Raw genomic sequence first — 27024 nt, forward strand, 5'->3', positions numbered from 1 at the left:
TTCAATTTGGTTAAATCGAACCCAGTCCTAGAACTGAGGTCGAAGCCTGTGTTCATCCAAGTCCAATGTTTTTCGAGCCCTACCCTAGAACAGAGGTCGAAGTCTATCTTCTTTTAGTTAAATCGAACCCAGTCCTAGAACTGAGGTCGAAGCCTGCATTCATCCAGGTCCAATGTTTTTCGAGTCCTGCCCTAGAGCTGAGGTCGAAGTCTATCTTCAATTTGGATAAATCGAACCCAATCTTAGAACTAAGGTCAAAGACTGCGTCCATCCAGGTCCAACATTTTTTTAGCACTGCCCTAGAGTTGAGTTTGAAGTTAACTTCTCAAACTTTATTTTCGAGCCTGCCCTAGAGTTGAGGTCGAAATCTATTCTCAAATGTTTGTTAAATCAAACCTAATCCTGAAACTTAGGTCGAAGCCTGCGTTTATACAGGTCCATTGTTTTTCAAGCCCTGCCCTAGAGCTGAAGTCAAAGTCTATCTTCAATTTGGTTAAATCGAATCCAGTCCTAGAGCTGAGGTCGAAGTCTATTATTAAACTTCTATTAAATTGAACCCAGTCTTGAAATTGAGGTTGCAGCTCGAGACTATCGAAGTCTACTATTCTCAAACCTTGCCCTAAAGCTGGGTCGTATCAAATCAAGCCATCACCTTCATCAAATAAAAATACAATGCCACCATCCAAATACTTTATCTAGTCCTTTGTCTACCTTTTAATATTGCAAGGATCTAAAAGAGGACAAACTATAGATACCGTATTTCGTCTGGGTAACTTTAATTTTTATTTGATATTTGTTGTTTGTTATTTGTTATTATAAATTACAAAAAAAAAATTATAAATATAACGAAAGTAAAATTAACTTGAATTAGGTTTTGTTATTTAAATTAACATATCTTCCAAACACCTATACCCATATTTCCCTCATTTCTCAATTCTCTCATTCTCTCTCCCCTACTCTCCAACTACGTAACAATTCCCACTTTCTCGTAACTTCTCTCTCACTCTCACATTCTCCCTCCTCCCAACAAATTTTTATTTCTCTCTCCAATCTCCATGTTAGTTTGTTAACTGCTCCTCATCTCCCAACTATCTCATCTTTTCCTCTCTTTCAGCTTGACACGTTACTTTTTTCGAAGTTAACTTTCCCACTCACCATTTTTTTCTTCCTCTTCCATCAACGCTCTCTCACATCCTATATTTTGTTCCATTATAGATAAACTTCATATCAATGGTGAAGGGGAGGTCGCTAACAATTTGGTGAGAATATCAAATTCTCTAAGGGGTTCTCTCCAAAATCTCTCTCATCACCCCTTCATAATCTCTATTTTCTTTCTCTTGTAAGGAAGGCTTTCTCAAAATTCTCTCCAAATCTTGCAATCTCCAAAGAAAAACACACACGGAATAAAGAGGGGAGGAAGAAGCACACAAAACAGAGAGATAAAACCCTAACATATTCGCCATATCTTTTCATCTCTCCATGTTTTTTTAAACTAAATGCTCTTTTCATCTCCTCGTATTTTCACTCCACCAACTCATTTCCAGTTGAACTCAACATTTGTTATAAGGTTTGAAATTTCCTTTTTTTTTACCCTATTGTAAATTGTGGAAACACTTGCCATTATTTCAAAATGTTAAATCAAATTATCGTTTATGAGATAGTTGTTTGTATTTGATTTTTGTTATGCACTGTAACATGCTTCTCTGTAATATTGATATCATTTATTATTGATTTTAATCTTGATTTGCTTAATTTCAGAGATTGGTTCCTTGTGTTTGAATTTTGAATACATGACATCTTCTCATTTTGTAGATATTATTAGTTTGAATTTGATTTCTTTCTAATTTTCAAAATTGCAAGTGAAGAAAGTAACTTTTTGATATATAAATACATTTTCTTTTTATTCCATAATTAGCTTTTTAAATTTGAAAATAAATTGGTAACAATAAATATTTAATTTTGGGATTGAGTAGTGTTTTTTTTATGGTTTTTTAAATACATGAAATTCTTCACCAAAATTAATTTTATAAAAATCTAAAAAACCAATAAAAACTCAAATTTGAGAATTAGTAATATTTTAAATTTTTTTAAAAATTCATAAATACGTGAAAATTCTGGTAAAATTATTTCCCTAATTTTGGAAAAAAATAGTGTTCGGATTTTATAAATTCCATAAATACATGAAATTTCCATTCTAAACTGAATTTCAATAATTAAAAGCAAAATTTTCAGTAAACAATTAAAATTAAATTAAATTCGCTCACAAATTTTCTTAACAAATAAAACGGAGAGATTGATCAATGTTTTTTTTTTTTAATTTGTTAAATACATGAAATTTCTCCTAAAAATATATTTCAATATTTTGAATGACATTTATGTCACCCATAGTAATTAATTTATATTTTATTTTTAAAATGTGGATTAATAAACATGAGACATTTAAAAATAAAATAAATATTCTTTTTGTGGACCTTCAATAATTTAATAAATTGGATAATAAAAAATAAAATACTGACAATCGTTTTCTCGGGTGTTGTAGGGTGCTAACACCATCCCTACACACAAGTGACTCCCGAACTCGATCTAAATTATGCAGACCAATTTGTTTTTTATTCTAATTGGGTGACCAATCACACCCTCAACATGATTGGTGACGACTTCAAAATTCTTTATTTAAGACTCTTAAAAGAGGACGTCGGTCGTTCCGCATCGCGATCACGTTGCGACAAATGTAACCAAGTTGCGTATAATAAGATCAAAGTCTGATTAAATTTGTACATTAGGATATTTTATACAAATACTATACTATAAGTCTATGACTACAATAAGATAATGCCCAATGAACTATATTCACATTACATCAACCTTGTACATGTCGAAAAAATACGCCGAAACTCTTCCCTGTACATTCTCATTTCTCAAAATGTTGCTCCCACAAGCTATTCATTCAACAAAATAAAACGAACAGTTAAGAAAATATTAATATTAACTCCCCCATTTTCTTTCTAAGTCCAACATGCATTACGTAATGACACATATAAACTCCAAGTCTTAATTGGCTATCTTGCTGCAGGATAGCCACACAATTATCCAACTAGACTTTAGACTTTATATTATATGCATGACACATATAATTCATTTTCATGAAGTTCATGTGCAAAACAGCTATACGCTCAGCTACATACTCAAACTTATTAGTCTAGACTTCAAAATGTATCAGAGTTGAAAGAAAACAATCTAATAAAAAAATTATATTTAACAGTGAACACACAAAGTATTAACTATTTACTAAAATTGAAGTACACATAAGCAAATTTTTATATGCACTTCACCAGATGAACAAACCAACAGTCCCATTAAGCATTAAAGATGGATGAGAAGTAGGCTTAGCTAATAGTCCAAAAATAAGTGAGCACCAAAACATGAAAAATTACAACATCTAACTAACATATATATATCTAACTAACCTGATCATTACCTCTTTAACTATAACATCAAACTAACTAACCTGATCATTACCTCTTTAACTATAACATCAAACTACATATATATAAAGGTGAAGCTAAAATTTTGAGTACAAAAATAAAGATAAGGCTGAAAACCAACCTGGGCATAGTGAAAGTCCAACTTTATATGCTTTCTAAACAACGGATGTGATGGTGAGTGTGTAACCTGACTCACATCTAATGGTAGTTCTTTGTGTCGTGTCGAAAAGTTCCTCTATCTCCAACTTTTCCTTTTAAGTAGTTGGTTCAAACTCTTGAAGAACGACCACAAGATCAGGGAAGCAAATATAATAACAAGAAAAGACTTAGTTACTTGATCTTTTTTGGATTTCATGACTTTCAAATGATGAGCTTTCTACCACATGCAGAGATACAAGAGCAAAAGAAAAAGTTCACTAAAGAAGAACCTGCAAGAATTATATCTTATAAGCTAGAAGAACTAGAACTCAATAAGATGCATACTCTACCGCTACAAAAACTCGATTCTATTTAAGTTTGATCAAACATATTACTCATAAAAATAAGTTTTGATTCCATATTTCAACAAAAATATCTTGAGAAAAAATCTAGTTAAAGCCCCAACTTCAAAATGTGAGAGAGTAAAATAGTTGAACCAGGATGTTTAACACAGTTACGTACCTCCTCATTTAGATTTGAGAACTCAATTTTTCCATAAATTCATCTAGGTCTGAGAAGAGGCTGATCAAGAATGTCAATCTGATTTGTTGCCATAAAAACTTGTCAATATCCTGGTAGTTAGTACACCATGTCAACAAGCATAATGTTTTACTAATTTTTTTTTTCCAAAATTCTAAAAAACTCCACTACACATACCTTGATCTTGTTTGATGCTTCAATAACCATCCAACTGACAAAAAATAATTTTCATTCCTTAATCTTCGTGCTTTTGTGAATATCATGTATGTCTTTAGTCCATCAGCTTTAAAAAGTTCAAATTACGCCACATAACATTTTGATGCGACATTAACGTCTACCTACAAATCCTCGTCAAATTACACGATCCAGAATTTATCTCTTCTTGGCTCTCGAATTTTCATGTTTTTATTCTTCCATTAGCAACAAGAGGAAGAATACCAACACAAATTTACATGAAACTGGACGTGTTCTATAAAACAAACTACATAAGCTCATTTTTGGAGTTCATCAACTCAAATGAAATAAAAAATATCTTAGTAATGATACCTATTAATTTTTTACAATTAGAGAATAGCATAAATGCAAAGAACCCCTACCGTAACTTAAATACAACCAAAAATCGTGCCATTGGGGAAATACATCCGTTAGAGAATAGCAACCAGGAGTAAGAAGTAACAAAATAAATAATCACCTGGAATGTGATAAGATTAACAGCTAACAGTCTGAGATTAGACTTCCCTTGTGTCATCTTCACTACATAATCCACAAACCCGATTTGATCCTTGAATTCCATCATTTTTACAACCTCCATTATTGAATCCACTATTCCCCCATCCGGCCATCCTTATTCCCCCACTTCCATGGAGAAAAACGATGCTAAGACAATCGATTTCTCATTTCATTTCTATAGGATACAATCGAAAATTAGAAGTTAAGGTATAGCTCCACCACCCCTCCCACCCACAGAGTCCTTTAAAAGAAATGATTTGAAGACGAAAGAACAAAGACAGCTTTCCACTCTCAAGAAACTAACTTGAACTCACGGAATTGTAAATAGTTCTCATGTAGATGCTTTGAATGTGCTTCAAATGTTGCTTCAGTTTTTTTTTCCTTCTTTTGAGAAGAAACCAAACTATCATTGAGAAACATGAAAGAATATATAAAATGAACACAACAACCAAGCCCAACAAAATGGTAACGACCTACAAGAAAGGATCTCAATCCAAAAGAATAACACTCAACTCGTAGTTACAAAGGGCTTTAGAAACTGACATCCATAAAGAGGTATTAAATCTAACTAAATCCCAAATTCCTCCCAAACCTCTCCACCCGAAAAAATTCTACTACTCATCTCATCTCAATCCAAATACCCAAAAAATTTGCAAAAAAAACAAGCTTGCCACAACTGGGTCACTCTATCCCAAAAAGGGGCAAAGAAAAACATCCTCCACCATTTATTTTAATAATGTATCATCTTGCACAACTCCAACCCTACCCGAAAAATTCTACTACTCATCTCATCTCAATCCAAATACCCGAAAAATTTACAAAAAAAAAAAAACAAGCTTGCCACAACTGGGTCACTCTATCCCAAAAAGGGGCAAAGCAAAACATCCTCCACCATTTATTTTAATAATGTATCATTCTGCACAACTCCAACCCTCGAATAGTACTAATTCCAACTAATAAAAGGAAACAATTAGAAACTATGTTAAGAGTTTCAAGGATTCTCGCTCAAAAGAACTTTAGATTGCTTCTTTTCTAATTTGAACTTTTATGAAGCATTGTAAGACCAAACTTAGAAATTATAATTGAAGCTCCCCACTAACGAAACATAACCATCTAACATTATACTTCCTTTAGCAAGCAAACACAATACAACTTATTTTTCTCGACTTCCATTCCCAAATCACCGTATTCCTTTCACTAATCATCACATTGAAACGTATCTTTAGAATTCCTCCTGCACTGCCATGTAAAACAAAACCAATGCATTTAACAAGCCATTTTTTATGATCAATAATGAAGGAGAGAGTGGATAGAACATATAAAACCAACTAATTCTTCAGTGATATCGCTACATAAACAAACTAATATGCAAAAGGAGCAACATATATAAAAATATGAGAAGAATAAAAGAAAATGAGAGAATTAGGTACTTTCTTTTAGCAAGCCAAATAGTACAAGCTTGCGTCCGGTGCATCTTTTTGCATCACACTGATCAAAATCTAAAATTAAAGGAAGAGGAACAATGTTTAAAGAAGATATTTACCTCACAAATTGACGGCGAGGAGCGGCGAGCAACGGACGGAGCGGCCGTGCTTGGGCGATGGGCGACGGTGAGGCATGGCTATGGGGTGAGGTGCGGCAACGGGGTGAGGCACGACGACGACCCTGGGGAAGGGGAAGGCTGTAGAGAAAAATCACGGGGTTTGTGGGAGACGAAAACGACTTAGGGCTTTTTTTTAAGGGAGAAGATAGGCCAAGGGAGAGAGGAGTCGGGGGAGAGAGGTAGAGTTAGGTTTTTCTTTTTTTTAATCCTGTTTAACCCCCAAATTTAAAAACTCCAACTAATCTCCAATTTTCTAACTTTAAATATCTAATTAAACACTTAAGATTTTTATTTTTTTTTTTTTTGGAGTAATCCAATTTTTAATTATGGTTAAATCCTTAATCTAAAAAAAAAAATTATTGTCAAATCCTAAAGCCTTAACTAATCTAAGGAATTTTTTTTTTAAACAAATCTAAGGATTCTTAAAAGAAAAAAAATATTGTACCCAAAAAAGAAATCCTATAGAAAAGTACTAATCACTAATAAGTCAGCAAACTGTAAAGCCTTCGGGGTCAATACAGAAGCTAGCATACATAACAAAGCGGCCAACAATGCTCAATAAGATATAATAAATAAACACAACTTCATTAAAAAACGTATATAGCAGCTAGAGGTTCAGTTTCATAGCAGTTACAACATATGAATCTCCCCCGAAATGGGGTTTAGCTCATGAATAAAGAAGAAAATACAATGGGTAAAAGAAGAAGACAACTCATCTTAGGGAAATAATAGAAAAACCGAAGAAGAAGAAGATGACAGCTCAAAACTGCTGTAGAATATCCCTTCTGTCGTCAGCTTTCTACCCCTGAAAATGGAGAGAATCCTCCTCCTTGTCGTTTCAGCTCTAAAAAATGTGTTTCTATTGGGATCTTTGTGTAGCGGCTATGGTTAAATGTTCCTTTTATATCGGGTTCCATTTTTAGGGCACGTAGCTGAAATTTGTACGAACACGGTAAATCCTGTGTCTAGGCTATTACTGGTAGTGAATCCATGCTCCAACTCCGCTCCGCTCCAGCTTTCATCTGCTCTGTCTTGAAAATAACAAAACCTATAGGTATAAAACTGTTGGCCAAAACTAATATGAGTTAAAAACCTATAGGAGTGAAGGCACGCGAAATAGCCCAGTCGAGATTGGAGCCTAAGGCCAACAAAATCTAACGGTGAATTAAAACCTAGTAGTGCCAAAAGAGACTTAATTAAAAATTTCAAAGTTCCAACAACAATTACCGACAAGATGATAAAAAGAACAAGGAGTTGAAGGCACACGAAATAGCCCAGTCAGATTGGAGCCTAAGACCAACAAAAGCTAACGGTGAATTAAACCGAGTAGTAGTGCCAAAAGAGACTTAATTAAAAATTCCAAAGTTCTAACAACAATTACCGACAAGACGATAAAAAGAACAACAACAGATGACACCCCAAAACACTTATATAAAGGGGAGGCAACACAAACAACTAAACTCGTTGTCATACATAACTACTTCTACTCGTCATTGTCATCATCCATATCGTCAGGAGCATCGCACTCGGTCCTAAAGCGCTCTTGGAGAAATGAGTAGTCTGTCCTAAGGTGTTCATTGGAGAGCTGACAGAGAGACCACGAAACACCACATTCCATAGCAGGGTTATACGATGTATTCCATAGTATTCTTAAACTTTCCCGCCAGGAACTCCGAGTTGGAGAGTTGATCCTTCGCTTCATCAAGCTTCTTCTGCAAGTCAACCAGCTCGACCCGAGACCTCCTCTTCTCAGCCTCGAGGTCACGTTGAGCATTCTGTAACAGACAATTGGCTCGATCCAAGAAGAAAAAAGTCCAATCCAACTCATCCCGGGGAGCGTAGTTGCGACAAAGATGATTAATCTCGTCGGCAACTCTACCAGAAAACACAACCAAGCGGATGAAAACCTAAAAAGCAAAACAGGAGTTAGAATGTGCATGACTCCGAAAGTATGAAAAATAACTACGATACTGGCTCGATGAAGATTGTTAAGGCAGGTATCAATGCTCAGTTGGGGGTCAGAATACCCAAAGCTTGATCCAACAGACGACTCACCAAGCCCCTGCCAAAGGTCGAATGCGCTCTCCAAATAAACCAACTTATCGGTGTCAGCATAATATGGTCCAGAAAATGGAAAGGTCGAGGCCTGAGAAGAGGATCTTGGGTGACCATGGGAAGAAGAGGGAGTAGAAACCCCTTGAAGGCGAGCAGAACGGTGAGAAGCAACCGGGGACATCGAAGATCGTGCTTATATTGGTAGGATGGAGGATCGTCCTCCGTCAAATCGATCACATCCACATCCGAGGCTCGACTCAACGCGGAAGCCGAAGGCTAACAGAGCCGAGAATATGGTATTTTGCACGAAGACGATGTAAATCTCTCACGATCATGGTAGAGTTATCCAGACACGGAGGCCGGTATGATACATACTCAAAAGACGGGTCCAAGGAAAACTCATCATTTCAGGTGGTCCACTCGATGTTCAAGCAACTATCGGATGCCATAAGGACGAGAAGAGAAAAGAAGAGAGAAAAGCATATTACCTCTAGGCAATGGAAATGAGCAACGATCAAGGAAGAAGCGAGGGTTTCTATAGCCCAAAACCGAAGAAGAAAAGACCAAGGGAGGCTCGTACCGATGGTCTAAGACCAATGGGCCGGGAGGGGAATCCGAACAACCAAGATTGAGATTCCCTGACCAGTCCTCGGATTGGCCGAGACCTATTCGGTCACAGGCGTGATCGAGAACAACACGGTCACGGGTCTGACCAATGACTGACCGAGAATTGCTCGATCATAAGCCTGGTAGAAACCAGTGACAAATCTTGTCATGGGTAATCCATGACCCACTTAGATGCAGGCCAGACCGAGGAATCCTGACACGTACAGTGTCGGTTTTGGCAAAATTAGTATGGTTTTCCCCCCGACATGCCCACTCCAACAGATATGCTCCTAGGATGAACCCAGCCAATAGAAAATCATCATATTGAGAGTGGGGGCAATTGTTATGGAATGAGATTCGGTCAAAAAAGAAAGAGTGGGCCTAAGATAATCGAAGAGGCCCAATTGAGCAAAACGATCAAACAAAGGCCAGAGGGGCCAAGCCACATGGGCCAACTAGGGCTCGACCCCAACCCCTGCTCGACGCTGATCAGGGCTTGGCCAAATGGCCGGAAAATCCCTACCCTCCTCTCCAATCAATTGAAGAGGTCCAATCTGAAGGTCCCCATGATTCCATAGCTCCATCAACTATGAGATCTCCAAGAATATCCTAATGTAGAAACCCCTGTAAATGGATGGACATGCTAAACCCTAGAGGTATGCTACAAACAACCCTTATACTTTGCAAACAACTTCTCCATTCCTAACTTAGGTGACGGATGTCGCACCAATTTAGTGTTGTTTGATTTTGCAAGTTATCAATTATGCGATTATCGAAATTTCGTGTGAATTTAGCAAGAACCCAAGAGGTCAAATTCCTACATCAACACATCACATATTAGATTTAAGTTTCCGAAAAAATAAAAGTATGAGAACAAAACTAATAGAAAATAGAAAAATAGTAAAGTAAATGGACTATTAGAAAAGATTATACATCTTCATCAATCAAGTATACATTGATGGGTTGTATATATCTTTATTGTTCCTCTTCAAATTACCATAACTTTGTCACTTCATCATTGTGAAATTACTTAAAATTCTTTAACGAAATATAATTTTCTAAATAAATGGTGGTATAAATACTGAAAATGGAAAATAGAAAGATAAAATTTGGATATAGAATTGGAAAAAAAAATGATAAATGATGTTTGACACAATCTAAAAAATGACGTTAGTACACTTAGAACTACTTGTCTTTGTATACCTGTAGTAAATTCATATATATACAAAAATGAAAATTTTATATATTGAAAAAGGCAGCTAGAAAGTTTTTTTTTCTTTACGGTGGGTTTGTGAGTTGGGATGATATTTACTTGGGTGTTAATTGGAGTGTGGAGAATGTTTTTTTCCCCCTTAAAAAGTGCTACGTGACTGTAGATTGGAGCGTGAGGTTAGTTGATGAGTTTTTATAAGTTGCTTTTAATTTATAAAACGATAGTTTGGGTATATTACAAAAAAATTATGGTTAAAATTATCCAATAAAACTTTCTTCTACCTCAGTACTTTTATACATGAAATCTCAAACAATAAATAATGGTATTCGTATTCCTCTCTATTACAAATAACGTTTCGCCATCTTGAGCTAACTCAGCAGCAAATGACATCTACTATTTTCTTCGAGATTTGAGGTTCAAATCTCCATATCTCTAATTTATTGTACTAAAAAAAAACGTTTCTGTTTCTCCTATGTAGCACTACTGCTTCACTCTTTTATTTATTGGAATAAATATATAATACCAACCATGGCTGAAACTAATACCTCAAAGTTTGGTAACGGCTAGCAGAACCAACCAACAAAAAATCTAAAGAAAGCAGGCAGAAGGATTTCTCATGAAGGGCAAATAAAAGCACCAGCACTGTACAATTAACATTGCATTATCAGCAACATACATATTATGTGGTGTGTAAAAAGAAAACCTAAGCTCACCATCACTTGACTGCAGACTGAGTAGCCTCGTGGCTTGTTTCATCAGTATCGTCATCCTTCACCGCCAACACCACCAGTACAGCCAGCAGAGGATAACTCAGTGTTGTGAGCGACCAATTCACAACTAGCTGGGACATGTAAGAGATTCTGTGGGTGTCAACTTGCCAAGCAACAGCACCCCCTGCACTCTGCACTCCCTTATAGAATCCACTGTACCTGTTTTATGCCCAATCTCAACACCAAATTACCAGCTATACATTGTCATTTATGAGCTATAATACAACCTATCTCCAACCAACCATCAAAAAAAAAATTCCTTTTTTTAAAAAGTGGGAGTGGGAGCTTTGCTCCTCTATACCTAAGGGCACCCGCACCCACCCAAGGCCTGGACCCGAAGACATCAAGAGTTTTAGTATTAAGTTCACCAGAAGATTCGAACTTGAGGCTTTTGAGTCAGTATGACCAAGAAACCAACTAGGCTGCCCCTTAAAGGCAGCCAACCAATATCAGAATTCAAAATCAATAACAAAAAAGATTGAGATTGAGGGTGATAAATACCTGCTCAAGGTCTCTGAATCATCTGCCAAGGCTCCAATAACCCAGTAGACCATACTCTGGAACATGGCATCCAGCAATCCAAAACAGAAATACAAGAAGAAAGGCCCAACAAAATCAGAACCGGAATCCTTGAAATCCAACTTGTCTGGCAACTTATGGCGGGAGTATCTCAGCTGATTGGCTAGCCCACCTGCCCATATTCCAGTACCCAAGAGTGCAACCACACCAATTCCAAACAAACCTCTGGTCCTCCTACTCTTAAAACTGAAATCCAATATGTATCCTATCCCAACCGAACCCACCATCTGTGCTCCCCAGTAGAACACATTGTTGAACCCTCTTGTCCTCAAGTTAAATAATACCCCATTAACGTTATTGAACTGGTAGGTATAGAAGAAGTTACTGGACCATGCAGCAGGGACTATCAACAGCATCTTCCAATTGAAAAACAGCTTGAGAATCTCAACACTCTCGGTGGAAACACTGGAGTACTTGATGTTGGTGCATCGCGAGCCATCATCACGAACCACGCGACTGGGTGGCAAAATGGCCAAAGAAATGATTGCCCCAACCGACATGAAGCACATGAAACCGATGTAGGTACCATCGTTCACGGAAGAAGCCGTGGAACGCTGGTAATTGAGGATAAAGGGAATTAGACCCCCAATAACGCCACCCATATTGAATATACTCCAGAAGATGGAAATGTAAGTCCCTTTGCGGTGGGGCGGGGGGTAGGAAGTCATGATGGCACCTTCACCAGCCCAAAGGAATCCAGCACCCACACCGAGGATTGCACCAGAAATAATGGCGAAGGTCTGATCCTTATGATGGTTATAGTAGAGGAAGGAACCGGCGTACAGAACATAAGTGGTGCAACCGGCAAATAGAGTGAGACGGGGTCCAAGGATGTTGTAAACACCGCCCCCAATGATGCCAAATATGGCAAAAGTAGTGTAAAGGGCAGTAGAAGCATTATCGGCAGCCGTTGGATCCACCTGCCCACCACCCCCCATGCCACTCAAGGCATTGAACATACCGGGACAACAAAAGCAAACCAACCCAATTAACAAAACCTGGACCAATGGAGAGTTATATCTGATTCCGAACAAGGATTTTCTTGGAATTTGGGGGGCGGATTCTTCATCTCCCTCGTCACCCATGAGGCCCAAACCAAACTTTGGGGATCTCTATTGCTTAGAAGTTCCTAGCTAATGGTCCAAGTTGGAAAATGGGAAGGGAACAATAGCCCCTAGTAACCTCTAAATAGGGTGGAAGCGGGATCAGTTGGTAGAAGTGGGTGGTACTCTACTTTTCAACAAAACCTCTATTTTCAAGGTGACTGATTTTGTCAAATTTTCTACCATCCTCCCCTTTGTTATTCTAGTTCCAGCTCTCCCTCGTGCAATCCAAATCCAAGAATTTAGAGTGAGTGATTTATATCCAATTTAATCTTATAAAATAAGATAAGAAAAGTTGAAGAGGACAGATTGAAACACCTTCCCTTCCCAGAAGTAAAAACTAAAATGTTTCAGAGATAAAATAAGCTTAGAATCAGACTAATTCAGACCTCCATTAACACTGAAGAAATCTTTGTTATCAGAGTCCAACCAAGCCTGTGAATCAAAAAACATCTCGTCGTCTTTACCTACATTAACACGGCCACCGAAACACTCAAATTGTAGAAATAACACAGCGACAGAATGACAAATAACTCATTGTTAAAATCAGTATGAAAATATCACAATTTTTAATTTTAAAACCAGGATACAGCAAATTTCAGGTATGAATTTGACTGCAAGATAATTATTTATTCAAAATACTCATTTATTTAAAACCTTTTTTTATAAGAATTTATTTAAAATCTTGCACATTGGACCAATCGCTAAAGACAAATAAATATGGCAGCAAGCTGTAGAAATACAATCATAGAGACAAATAAATATGAACCTAGAGCTAAAGACAAATAAATGTGATGGCAAACAGTAGAAATACAACCATAGTTAGGGTGTGTTTTGGAGTGGGTAGAATTAATAAATTTTAGAAAGAGATTAATTATAATTGATTTTGTAAAATTGATCTAATTACTATTGATTTATGTTTGGTTTGAAGTAATTTTCATATAATTAGACGTGATTTTGAATTATTAATGTTTGGTTTGAAAAGTGATTTTATAAATGCCAAATTCCTAAAAAGGGCATTATATTCGAGAAATTTAACTAAACAATTGTTCAAATATTTAGTATTTACTAATAAAAAATAATTTATATAACTAAATATGTCTAAAAATTCTTTTCTCTATGATTGATTCTTAAGCTGCAGCCTCTAAAAGCTAAATCTGTTTACCACAGACCCACAACTTCCAAGTCTTTCCTATTCTTATTAAGTAAATGATTCCATTAGCTAAAGATAGTGGGAATTCCAAAAAAAAAAAACATTTTCTTTTGGGACATCATTTCTGTGGAAGCACTAACAAGAAAAGGGAGGATGGGAGAAGGCAAATGCAAGGCAAGAGAATGAGACAAGACAACTCAACACATAAAGCTCTCTAAATAAAAGTTTCTAAATTTTTTTAATCACTCATTTAAACAAAACCAAAGCTAAAACAACCATGGTGTTTATGGGATAGTGATTGACTAATTAAACTTAATAAAAATCTATGTTTTTCTTAAACATAGTGTGTAGTAATAACGAACCTAGGCCTTTTTCTTTTTTTTTTCATCTATCTCGTCCCAGTCCCAACTCTATGATCTATTGCTATGATATGATTATGTTATAATTTATGTTTTGGTCACTTTCTAGTCAACCCTTTGGTTTTCCCCCCTTTGCTGTGATTTTCCCCCGTTTGACTTCACTTGTGTGAGTTATACAGTGTTCTAAAACAGGGACCTTTTTTTTTTCTTTACTTTTTGTTATCCAAACCCAGGATGGGAATTGAAATTTTTTATGTTTAGAAACTCAGTAAATAATATGTAACAATGTTTGAATAGAATAGGCCATGGACGAAGTCATTTCTGGTTTAAATAACAAGTTGTGTTATTGCATTCATTTGTTTAATTCATGTTTTTCCGACGAACCAATTGGATCTTGAGTTACTTAGATTGGTGGAAATTGAAATGAAGCAGTTTTCTGAACAAAAAAAAAATCTGGTCTGTTTGAAATGGTTTTAAAGCTAAATTACCCGAATTCCCCCAATATCAGAGAGATTCAGAAATCCGAAGAAACCCATAAGCAAAAACAGAGACAAATTCCAATATAATCAGGGGGGGGGGGGGGGGGGGGGGGGGGGGGGGGGAATCATAGGGAACAAAGTAAAGAAACACACGTGTAGGGAGAGTTTTTTGTACCCGTGGTTGGAGATATGGCCGCCATTGGGGTCTGAGAACTTCTGCAGAAAAAAATCAAAGACAAGAATGACATGGAGACGAAAGTAGGAAGAAGGAGAAGAGGGGGAAAATAGAAACATACCTTAACAAAAAAATTCCTTCAGAACGAGTGAAGAAAAATTGGAGGAAGCGGTGAAAACCCTTGTAGCGTGGGAAACTGCCAAAAAATAAGGGGGTTAAAAAGACACTTTTGGGAGGTGAAAAGACTCTGTTACCCTTGAAAAACCCTAACCTTGAAAAAAGTGTCAACTCCGGCGGAACGAAACAAGCGAACGGTGGCGAACTCTACTGAGCGGTGAACTCCGACGAACTATTAAGAGTTGATTTTAAAAAAACTTAAAATCACTTAGATTGATTTTTAACTTAATTGTAATTTTGGAAAATCAATTATACTTAAAATTTTCGGTCAAAATCAATCGTTATATCATCACCTCGATCTCAAACACACCGTAAGTGTATTCTAACTCAGTAACTTAAGTTGAACACTGTTTTAGTTCTTCTTCATTACGGTAAGTGAAATCATCTTCTTTCGTTCTTTTCTTTGTTTTTCTTCTTCTTATCATGTTGAATTTTCTGGTTTGTTGTTTGATTTTGGCATGTTAGGGCATCCATTTGCCTCATCTGTAAAGTTAGTCCCCAAACCATGCTCGTCTCTCACCCAAAGCCTAGGATCAAATCAAAGGCGATAAAAAAACCTCGCATGGCCTTGTCCTTTCAGAGTCTTCATCGAAGAGCCTCGCGAACGACGTTGAGCATTCGACGGAGGTTGAAGCAAACCCACTGGCGGGCTCGCTAAACCCACTTGCTGTGCCTCAGACCTCTGGTTCTGAAAAGGAGATTGAGAAAGAAGAGGTCGTTCTGCCACCCACCACTACCCCAACCTCCATCCGTAATCGCTGAAGCTGACCCATCACCACATAAAACCTTCAAGTCTTTCCAGAAGCCGCCCCCAACCACCTTTTTCGGTTGGACCTGCTTCGAGGACAAGAAACACTAAGCGTCCCACCGCATCTGCTGCTGTGTTACCATCGAGAAGTCTAAATCCTCTCACTCCTTCGTTGGAACGAAATCCTTGCATGTGTCATCTGCAGTTGCTTCACCCAAACCCACTTCACCCAATCTCCAAAGGGAAGCGCCCGGCTACCGCTTCAAACCCAGAAAAATCACTTCCTCCTGGCCGTCGAAAGCCTAAGCTGGTCGCCCCTCAGGACGCTACATTCATGCGTTTCCAGTCCCATTCAGCGATGGACACATACGAGAAGCTAAGGAAGAAGGACTTTTTCTTAGAAAATGGTTTCGAATTAAACCCCTTGCCTACCTTCATATAGGAAGTGATTCAACGGAGCCACTATGAGTATTTTTGTGCACCACCAGGACCCATCATCTCACGGCTAGTCAAAGAGTTCTATGCCAACCTCATTCCAGGCAATCTGGGCCGCACGACGGTGAGAGAAGTGACAGTCATCTGGACCCCAGAGCGCATCAACAAAGCACTTCACCTGCCGTCCATTCCCAACGCTGAAGAAAATAAGATGTTGGATCAATCGTCATCCACATAGCTGGACCATGCTCTATCGTGGCATACCTTGGAGCCTCTTTGAGTGTCGTTCCTCACGGGGCCAATTCCCTCCATTCCAACTTTATCACCCCGGAGGCGAATGTCTGGTTATACTTCTTGAAGAGTAGCATATTGCCCACAACGCATGATTCATCCATCACAAAGGACAGGGTGATTCTCTTGGCTTGTATGATGGAGGGCAAACCGTTGGATTTGGGGCAGCTTATTTTCCACGAGATCGCGCAGTATGCCACCAAACGCCTGAGCAAACTCTTTTTCCCTAACCTGATTTCAAAGTTGTGTATGCAGGCAAACGTTCCGGTGGTCCAAGATGAGGAGGTCACAACAGAGAAAAGAGTGTTGGATATGCCGTTGTTGGAGAGGCTAATGACTAACGAGACCAGGACCAGAAGTGTTGTGCCTATAGGTGCCATCAATGAAATGATGGGCTCATCAAGCTCACATCTCCAATGAGATTGGAGTTGAAGGACATGGTTGCTGCTTTAACGCTGCAGCTTGCTACCAAAGATGCAGAGCTGAAAGGTCTTCTCGACAAGCTCACCAACACTAATGCTCCAGGCACATCCACACAGAATCGCACACTAGAATCCTTGTTAGAGCATAGCTCCAATAAAACTGCCGAGGATGGCTAGTTGGAGAGCTCTAAAGGGAATGGGAGTGGCGGCTGCTCCTTCTGACCTGCTGGGAACTCCTCTATCTTCTTTCCGGAAACCATTTGACAATGAACCAATCTTCACAAATCAAGACTCTACATTTTGCTTTTACATTCTTTTCTTTTTTTTTAGTAGTTAATCTTTCAATTCCTGTCTTTAGTTATATTTCATGCTTATCATTCTTGTTTTCTTCTGTTCTAGGATAGATTTTTAGTTTCAGTTCTCCATCCTCTGTTATGAGAGAAAAATGAATCAAATTATGTTGGTCAATCTCTATTGTGTCCTGCTTCTTACTCTAACTCTGATTTCTTAAGTAGTGTTGTTGTCTTGGCATAGGCAGTTTGGTGTTTGTTCTGAGCTATAGTTTTCGTTTGGGAGTGGCTGAGTTAAGCTCTGCCTTAGCCTAATTTTTAGTACGAAGGACCCAACAACATCCTGTTAGTATGATTCCAAAATAGAGGCTGCTATGATTTGTGTTTCAATAGCTTCCTATCCAATGTCGCTCGCTACTTTAGTATTACCATCGTAGGACATATTCTGTATATTAGCACCCTTGTCATGTCTTTTATACCAAGCCTTACATGTAGAATTTACGACAAATACCATTGTCTCCACTACTTTTTCTTAGTTCTAAGTTTAGGAGTATGTGGAAAACCTCACTACATAGCTTCTAGCCGCATTGAGGACAATGCTATATCTTAATTTTGGGCCGGGTGCGAGCAATTATTGTAATATTGAGAGGTCAAGCTTATAATGTATAACTATGAATCTTTCTGACCTTGTAATTCAGCCCCAAAATATATATATACATATATATAATTTATATATTAAGAGGCTGCAAGGTTAGGAAGGGCTAGTAGCCCATAGTTGAAGTTAGGATGGTAATAAAAGGGTTAGGGAGTAGGCTAGTGAAATGAAGTTTGAGAAGTGCAACTCGAGGCAATGTCAATGTTTTTTAGAAGAAAAATAGAATGATGTTGGAGCCGGAGGAAGAGAATCTGCTAGAGCGGAGCTTGAGCTAGAAACTCTTTTCCGGAGGCTATTAGCTGGGGCTAGATCCTAAACTTAGTATGTGCGAGTAGTAACTGCGAAAGTAGAGATCAGCCCTTGTAGTAAGAAGCAGGTATAACAGAGGAAGGCATTTTCATAATTCTGGGATGCTAGTAGAATCTTGCTTGAGGACAAGCAAGGTTTCAAGTTTAAGGGTGTGATAGCTCTCAAATAGAGAGTGAATTATGGGTCAAGCTATTTATGCAAGGATATTCACAACAATGTATTTGAGATTGCAGCTCGAACCCGGCCTCCGGACCCCTCTGAATACTTGGGCGGACCTGCACAAAAAGGTGAGCACTCCGACGATCAAGTCAGTATAGGTCGGATTCCCAGTTTAGTTCGAGGTCAGAAATCATCGTACCTGATCGTGGAGTGAGGTCCTCTACTTATGGGTGGTAGTCCCGCTAATCTCGCGACGGTTACACCCGGTAATCTCGGGACCGTCGGTTACACCCGGTAATCTCGGGACCGACGGTTACACCCGATAATCACGCCGCTGACAGTAGCTCACATCGGCCCCCACCGAGCTTCCCGGTAGGTCGGACCTCGGCCCTCATACTTAGCATCTGTCAACGCTAGTGGTGATCTCGGCGGTCCGAGCTGAGGCATGACTCATGGGTCACCTTGGGGCACCAATGGCTGTCCTCCACGTGTCCTGGGTATTCTTTCCCCCAAACATTGGCCCCCTCTCTGTCTGGTGCGATCTCGACCTGGCAGAGAAGTTCATTTGATTTGCTTTGGACACGTGGTGACTCCCTATTCGTGGGAAAACATAACCGTTGCGGTGGATTTATCATCGGAATATTCAAATATTCTGACGCTTCGGAAGAAGAAGAAGACGACCTCCCCCTTGGAGGTCGAAGCTAGTGGGGTCTTGCCTGCGAGCTTCGCAGATCGGGTGGACGATCCTGAGGTCAGGATGGGCGGGACGTCCGATGTGACGGCACGGTTCAGAGTTGAGCCGTCAAGTTCTGGGGTGAGGGACCAGGTGTCCCGCATCTCGGCCGCAAGTTTGGACCGCTGCCTAAGGAGGGCGTCCAAATTTGTAAGTGACCCAGGGTCCGTTCTGCAGAGGACCATCGACTACGCCGCTGAGGTAAGACTAGTGTCTCCATTTTTGCTCAATTTACCTAACAGGTAGCTCGATCTAATTTTCTTCTTTGTACCTTTTCTCAAGCGTTTGTTGCTTCCATTCAATCGGCTCTGGCCGTGAAGGCCGAGCTGGATGGGAGGGATGTTCTGGCAGCGAGGGAGAAAGAGGAGTTCTCTGCTGCCTTGGAGGCTGCTTCCTCCACCATGAAGGATGAGCTGCTGAAGGCTCACTCTGAGGTGGAAATTTTGAAGGCCGAGGTGGAGACCAAGGCCGAGCTGCTGAAGAAGGAAGAGGACAAACGCAAGGCCCAGCTCCGAGCTGCCCATGCTATCACCAAGGGCTTGGAGAAGGAGAAGTTCCAACTCCTCAAGGAGAAGGACGACATGCTCCAGGCGCTTGAAGCGAAGGAGGAGGAACTGAAGCATGCGACTGCCGAGTTGGAGACGGTGAAAGAGCGTCTCAACAATGGTGCCCTATTGGAGGAATCGTTTAGGCAACATCCTGACTTCGATGGATTTGCCAAAGACTTCTCTGACGCGAGCTTCAAGTTTCTCATGAAGGGCATTGCTTCCGACATGCCTGACCTTCAGATCGATCTCGGTGGTCTGAAGAAGAGGTATGCTGAGCAGTGGGCGTCTGGGCCTAGCGGCACCCCTGGCCCCCAAGCGTTGGTGGATAAGTACGTCAGAGATCTAGACTCTGACTACTCCGACCTCGAAGAGGATCAGGTCGGCACCACTCAAGAGGGCGCTCCTCAAGCAGGCTCTTAGGCGACCACCCTTCAAGAGGCTTTTCGCTGTCTTTCTTCTCTTCTCTTTTTTTTTGTAAGTGTCAGGGCGCTCCTCAAGCAGGCTCTTAGGCGCTTCTCTTCTCTGCTCTTTGTTTATAGGTCTTCTTTTTTGCTTTACAGGTCGGAATGACGGATCTATGCTGAGGCGATGCGTCATAATTTTTGGGTCAATGCCAGGCATGTCCTCATGGGACCACGCAAAGACATCCGAGTTGGATCTGAGGAAGTGGATTAGCTCCTCTCTGTCGGTGGCCCCCAGCTTGGTTCCTATGCTTACTTGCTTCTTGGGACTAAGCAGAGGAACAAGCTCTAGCCCCTCAGTGGGTGCGGCAAACTCCCTCCTCGGCAGGTCGGCCTCGAACTCGAGCGTCCCATCCCTACTGGCGAGAGTTTCAAGGGCGCAGACCGATGAGCCTTTGAGTGCGGAGGCATAGCACTCCTTCGAAGCGGTCTGTTCTCCTCGGACCGTGCCCACGCCATTGGGGTGGAATACTTCAAAACTTGATGAAGTGTCGAAGGAAGGGCCCGAAATGAGTGGATGATGGGTCTCCCAAAGATGGCGTTATAGGCCGATCTACCGTCAATTACCACGAACTCGGCCATTTGGGTGACCTGAGTTTGGTCCTGCCCAAGCGTGACCGACAAGTCGATGCAACCCTCCGGGATGACCGATTCTCCAGAGAACCCAACCAGCGGTGTCGGGCTTTTCTTCAATTGCGACCTCGTCCATCCCAAGGCGAGGTAGGTCGGTAAGGACAAGATGTTAGTAGATGCGCCTCCGTCTACCAGCACCCTTCTGACCACCACATGATCAATCAAGGGAGCGATCACAAGTGCATCATTGTGGGGCAGGTGCACCTCCTCTATGTCTGTACTGTCGAAGGTGATTGGGCAGGTTGGCCTCTGCTCCCTGATGATGCACACCTCGCGCCTGGCTGCACGAGCTAACTCCTTTCTTTTATATCCGGACTGACCCCCGCTTGGCCCTCCGAAAATGGTATTGATGACCGCAGGTCGATCAGTGCGCTGGGGCGGCGTCCTCGAACGCTTCCGCTCTTCCTTTTTCTCTACCGAGCTGGTCCTGGGCTTTCCCACAAATTTCTTGAAGTAGCCATCTTGAATTAGATCCTCAATTCGGCGCTTCAACTCCAAGCAGTCCGACGTGTTATGGCCGTGCTCCCGATGGAAGCGGCAATACTTGTCCTTGCTGCGCCTCTCCGGGGCTCCCCGAAGCTTCTCAGGACGCTTGAGTAGTTTTTCCATTCCAGACTCCTCGATGTTCGTTAGGATCTCGGAAATTGGAATCGTGGTCGGGGTGAAGCGTTCGTAAGGTCGGCTCCTGGTGGGTCCGTTCACCACCCTTCGAAACTCAGCTCGGCCACTGGAGAAAGATCCCTTGTCCTTGGACCTGGGATCCGCCTTTTCATCTTTTCCGCTTCTATCCCGGCCGATCCTTCGCTCTGGTCGGCTGGTTTTGGTTCGGAGGAGCTCCTGCCCATCGATGACTTTCTTCGCCTTCTGCAGCACTTCGGCGAAGGTGGCCGGGGCCTCCTCTCCAAGCTTCACCGTGAGGGCTTCGTCGGCTAGGCCGGTGAGAAAGTAGCACATGGCCGAGTCATCAGAGCAGTGTGCGACCTTCAATTGTTCCTCCTGGAATCTGGTGACATATTCCCGCAGCGTCTCACCTTCCTTTTGCCTGATGGTGGCGAGATGGGTCGCTGTCTTTTTGTCATAGTGCCGAGAAGAGAACTGGGCGAGGAATTCCCTTCTCAGCTGAGCGTAGGTCGAGATCGACCTGGCTGGCAGTCTCCGATACCACAAACGCGCGCTGCCGGTAAGCGCGATCTGAAAGGCGCGACATTTGATTGCGTCTGATGCCGCTTGGAAATCCATGAGGCCTTCAAAGACCTCAACATAATCCTTGGGGTCCTTCGACCCATCATAAGGTTTCACGGTAGGAGCTTTGAACTTCGGAGGGATCAGTGCTTCCAAAATGTCCGAGGTGAAGGACGATTCCCCCAAGTCGCCATCGTTCAGTGGATCTTCTTTCTGCTCACATTTGGCCTTTAAGGCCTCCACCTGAGCGTCGAGCTTGCCCCTCAGCTGGTCGAACTTCGCCCTTGTGATCACCCCTACGGGAGTTGCTGGGTTGTGAGAGGATTCAGCCTGCTAGTTGGAGCTCCGGTGTGAGCGGGATGATGACTGTCCTTTTCAGAGAGATGAGCCTCTCTTTCTGTTGAGATGCTCACGGAGGTCTCCCCTCCGGCGAGTGTGTCCCTCGCTTTCGTTGTCTTCGGGATGTTCCTCTTCGACTGGGCCGAAGTGGGAACCCCTTTGCTCGCGTATGTCAATGCGCGTCATTCGATTTTCAGATCGGGACCCTGCGCCTGCAACTAGTATCATCTCGTTATACATTTCCTCCATGGACCGCATTTGTGTGCGCATTGCCTCCATTTCTCTCTGGAGTGCGTCAAAGTTCTCACTTGTTGGAGCCGGGGCTGGACCCCGGGCGCCCTTCCTAGAGGTCCCACCTCGGCCACGGGTGGCCTTGGATGTCTTTGGGTACGCAGGTGGTAGGACAGGCGCGGTGATTCGTGCCGACCTGCAGAGGGGTTCTGTTGCCAGGCCGTCGTGACCTTGCCCCTCTACCACTGCTGCTCCGACCTCCCTCTGGTCGGCATCGCTGGCAGCTAAAGTCCTTCGATCTGCCGTATTGGTCGAGTTTGCTGGTTGAACCATGTTCGCTCGCGTGTTGGTTAAAAAGAATTGGGATGACTTAGATTGTCGTCCCCACAGACGGCGCCAAATGTTTATGCAAGGATATGCACAACAGTGTATTTGAGATTGCAGCTTGAACCCGGCCTCCAGACCCCTCTGAGTACTTGGGCGGACCTGCACAAAAAGGTGAGCACTCCGACGATCAAGTCAGTATAGGTCGGATTCCTAGTTTAGTTCGAGGTCAGAAATCATCGTACCTGATCGCGGAGTGAGGTCCTCTACTTATGGGTGGTAGTCCCGCTAATCTCGCGACGGTTACACCCTAATCTCGGGACCGTCGGTTACACCCGGTAATCTCGGGACCGACGGTTACACCCGATAATCACGCCGCTGACAGTAGCTCACATCGGCCCCCACCGAGCTTCCCGGTAGGTCGGACCTCGGCCAGGTTCACCTCGGCCCTCATACTTAGCATCTGTCAACGCTAGTGGTGGTGATCTCGGCGGTCCGAGCTGGGGCATGACTCATGGGTCACCTTGGGGCACCAATGGCTGTCCTCCACGTGTCCTGGGTATTCTTTCCCCCAAACACAAGCTAAGGGTAATTATGTGCCAAGAATGTGAGAAACAAGCTAATTAAGCCCTAAGAACATGAGAAATTCCAAAGAAAACCTTCAATGCATAGATTTTATTTTGTAGAGTCATTAAATTTTTAGTGAATGCTAAATTGTGGATGTTTAATGTAGAGAGAAAAGTATGGTGCATTCAGAGCAGGTGAAGTTGTAGTGGAATAATGTGGTGCTGCTGAAGGCTAAGGACAACAAAAAAAATGGTTGAAGTCGGGGGCTAGCGCTTTGGAAGCTAGAGAGCAAAGGCTGGAGCAGTAATTAGATTTTATCCACACTATTACCGTGTTAGTACAGCGTCCGTACATTGTCCATTCAGCATCCGCGTGAGGTTCTTTGGTGCCCTAAATTAAAGGCCCAGTATTTAAGGAAAAAGAGACCCCAGCGGAAAGGGAGAGGACGTTTGGAGAACTAATTTGGAAGCATTGATTTCAGGGAAACATTCTCTGAAAATACGTGGGGTCTCCGTTGACGACGGAAGAGAGAGAGACTCTGCTTCAGCTCGAGATCTTCACTGTTCATCTGGGGAAGCTTCCGAGTTTTCTCACTGTGCCTTCTAAAATGGAGTCTTCTTTCACCTTTTCACTTTCATATTTCTATTTCATCATGAACTAATCCTCCTTCTTTCGAGGAGGGGTTGAAACTTGCTATAATAGACGTTGACTTACTGTTGAATGCATTTGAACTCTTATTTAATAGCAGTGAGTTTTATTTTCCATTGCTCTAAACATGTTTTGGCCTACAGGTTTAGTGTGCAAGCTCATAGGAAGCTTGGGAAAGCTCCTGTGTGTGGAATTATTGCTGTTAGCTGTAGTTTTTGTTTTCTTTCCAAAACAGAGTAGTGAATACCTAGGAAAGGGGTTCACTCTGGGGTGCCTATAGATTGGTTTAATGCATGTTGCAATCACAACGGGAGTTGGGTTAGAATATTTGCTTGGTAAGTCAGAAGAGAGCCGTGAGGGTCTGGACCTTAAGAGTTTTATGTGTTTTTCTTCAGTTGGTGACATTTAAAATCAGTAGGTAGATTTCCTCTTCCTGAATCCCTAAAAATCGATCTAAACCCCCCTTGGTGTTCAATTCTTCGGTGGAAGCTTCTGGAACAGTTTATTTGCCATCTCATTTACTGTTCAAGTTACATGCAACATTGACAAACCAATTTTATTTTCTTTTAACTTTTGTTTGGTAACTCAAAGTAATTACTCACTTTCTGTGTGCATAAATTCCCTGTGGAGACGACCTTGTTTGTATTACAACTGACGAAATTAGTGTATACTTGTGCTATAATTCACCCATTTCTAAGAACAACAACATAGTCCGTGGTTTAGATGAAGGAGACTTCTGAGATTTTGCAGTTGAAGCATCATGTTGAACAGCTAGGGCAAACGACGCAGTAGGAACAACATTAGAAGATGAGCCAATCGATCGTTGCTGCTTTTCTTGTCGAACCAAGGAAAAAGCTTTGTTAATGGACGAAGGAGGATCCATTAACAAAATCTGAGCTCGCGTATTCGCATAAGAATCATTTAGGCCCATCAGAAAATTCATCAGATACTCTGATTGAAGAAATTCAGAAGCGGATTTCGCACCATCGCAAGAACAATGACAGGAACAAACAGGACAGAATTGCTGCAATTCATCCCAATACAAACTAACCGATTGTTGTTCTTGAGTAAGTGTGACAAGATCATGCTTGATCTGGAAGATCCAAAGACCATTACTTTTCTGAAAAACGCTCCTTCAAGTCTAACTAGACGTCTGAGGCAGATTCAGAAAAAAGGATACTGGCGGAGATATCTTTAGACACCGAATTGAGAATCTAGGCGATCACGACATGGTTATTCTGAATCCAAGCGGGAAGGAGATCACAAGTAGGTCGTTGTAGTAAGATCACTGCTAGTTGGATTGTGTATCTGCTGGCAAACTTTATTCACTGCAAAACAAATGTCTGGACGAGAGAATGTAAGGTATTGAAACACACTGGCCATTTCTGATACAACTGAGCATCAGTAATAGAGTACTGCATCGGTGTAGCAGAAGAAGAAACCTTGAGAGCACCAGGAGTGAAACATGGTTTGGCGTCAGCCAAGCCAAAACGAACCAGGAGGTCACGAGTATATTTAGACTGTGTAACCAGAATGTCATTATCTGGGTGGTCAATCTCAAGACCAAGGAAGTATTTGAAGCTGCCAAGGTCAGTCATGTCAAACCTGGTTTGAAGTTTGGAGATGAAGTGGGTGACTAAAACAACATCATTACTGGTGAGAATGATGTCATCCACGTAGAGGAGCAGATAGGTGATAGATCTACCAACACAACGAACAAACAGAGATGGGTAAGCATAAGATGGTGTAAAATCAAATGTAGTAGTAATGTGCCCTGTAAAGTACTCAAACCAGGTACGAGGGGCCTGTTTTAGGCCATAAAGTGACTTATGAAGTTTGCACACATGATGAGGAAATGCTGGATCGATGAAGCCCTGTGGTTGGGTCATACATACCTCCTCAGTGAGATTGCAATGGATGAAGGCATTTTTTACATCGAGTTGTCGTAAAGGCCAGCTAAAGGTACTGAAGAGAGCCAAAATAAGACGAACAATCGATTTCTTGACAACCGGGCTAAATGTTTCGCCATAGTCGAGGCCATGTTCTTGATGAAAACCTTTGGCCACGAAGCGTGCTTTATAGCGTGCAACAGATCCATCAAGGTGACGTTTGATGCGGTAAACCCATTTGCAACCAACAATATTCTTCCCAGGAGGTAAAGGAACCAGAGACCAAGTACCTTGTTTTGTAGGGTAGAAAATTCATCAATCATGGCATCTTGCCATTCAACAAATTTGGCTGCTGTAGTAAACGAATTGGGTTCACTATCCAAGTTGGAAGTGGTAGATAAATAGCACATCTTACGTTTAGACCATACTTGGAATGTGTCTGCATCGAATGAGTATCAGAGACTATTGGCAACATGGGAGGAACAGGTGGCAGAGGGTGCAGATTATATGGCAAGGAAGAGATAGAAGCTGGAAGGGATGTCGTGTCGGTTGGAATGATGGAAGAAAGGTCTGGCGAGGGAATGGTAAGGGAAGAACTTGACTATAGAGGAATGTGGATTGTAGTAGGGGCGTTAGTGACATGGAACAAGTGGCCGTCTGTGTGGGTAGGGTAGTGGGAAAGCTCGTAGACGAATCATGTACGACTGGTTGCTGGGCAAAGACCGAAGGGTTAGAAGGAAAAGGCTAGATTGGTGATGGTGTTGGAGGAATGAGGATGTGCGGGAGAGAAAAAGTTATGTGTTGAGGAGGGCCGGAGGTCTGAGGGGAAGATGGTTCAGCAAAAGGGAAGCAGGTTTCGTTAAAAATTACTTGATGAGTCACAAAGAATTTGTCAGAACATGGGTCAAATTTTGTCCGAAAAGGGTATTCGAGGAAAACACATCGACTTGTGCGAGGGTGTAACTTATTTTTGGAATAGGGACGAAGTAAGAGATA

General features: G+C 41.5%; 1 protein-coding gene across 23 annotated transcripts; it reads right to left on the reverse strand.

The window, feature by feature from the left end:
* Positions 1-2732: 2732 nt before the first annotated feature.
* LOC111019303 (UNC93-like protein 1) lies at positions 2733-15185 on the reverse strand. Of its 23 annotated transcripts, XR_015792761.1 has the most exons (7): positions 14988-15102; positions 11641-13288; positions 6436-11298; positions 4341-4374; positions 4146-4223; positions 3607-3759; positions 2733-2939 (listed from the first exon to the last, which is right to left on the reverse strand). XR_015792761.1 is itself a non-coding variant. In XM_088127331.1 (3 exons), the coding sequence occupies exons 2-3, from the start codon at positions 12801-12803 to the stop codon at positions 11085-11087; spliced, it is 1377 nt and encodes a 458-aa protein (XP_087983457.1). In that variant the 5' UTR covers positions 12804-13288; positions 14988-15102; the 3' UTR covers positions 2733-11084. The 23 variants fall into 23 exon arrangements, 1 of the variants encoding a protein (XP_087983457.1); XR_015792762.1 differs by lacking the exon at positions 4341-4374; XR_015792760.1 differs by lacking the exon at positions 4341-4374 and having other exon boundaries at positions 3607-3913.
* Between the last annotated feature and the right edge of the window lie 11839 nt (positions 15186-27024).

The sequence above is a fragment of the Momordica charantia genome (genome assembly GCF_013281855.1).
Source record: "Momordica charantia cultivar OHB3-1 chromosome 8 unlocalized genomic scaffold, Mcharantia_2.0 BLBB01000008.1, whole genome shotgun sequence".
Classification (NCBI taxonomy): Eukaryota; Viridiplantae; Streptophyta; class Magnoliopsida; order Cucurbitales; family Cucurbitaceae; genus Momordica; species Momordica charantia.

Coding starts and splice junctions, on each gene's coding strand:
- LOC111019303 (XM_088127331.1), bottom strand. CDS start 12,803: ATGGGTGACGAGGGAGATGAAGAATCCGCCCCCCAAATTCCAAGAAAA. Junction 11,299..11,640: donor GATTCAGAGACCTTGAGCAG/GTATTTATCACC, acceptor GGCATAAAACAG/GTACAGTGGATTCTATAAGG.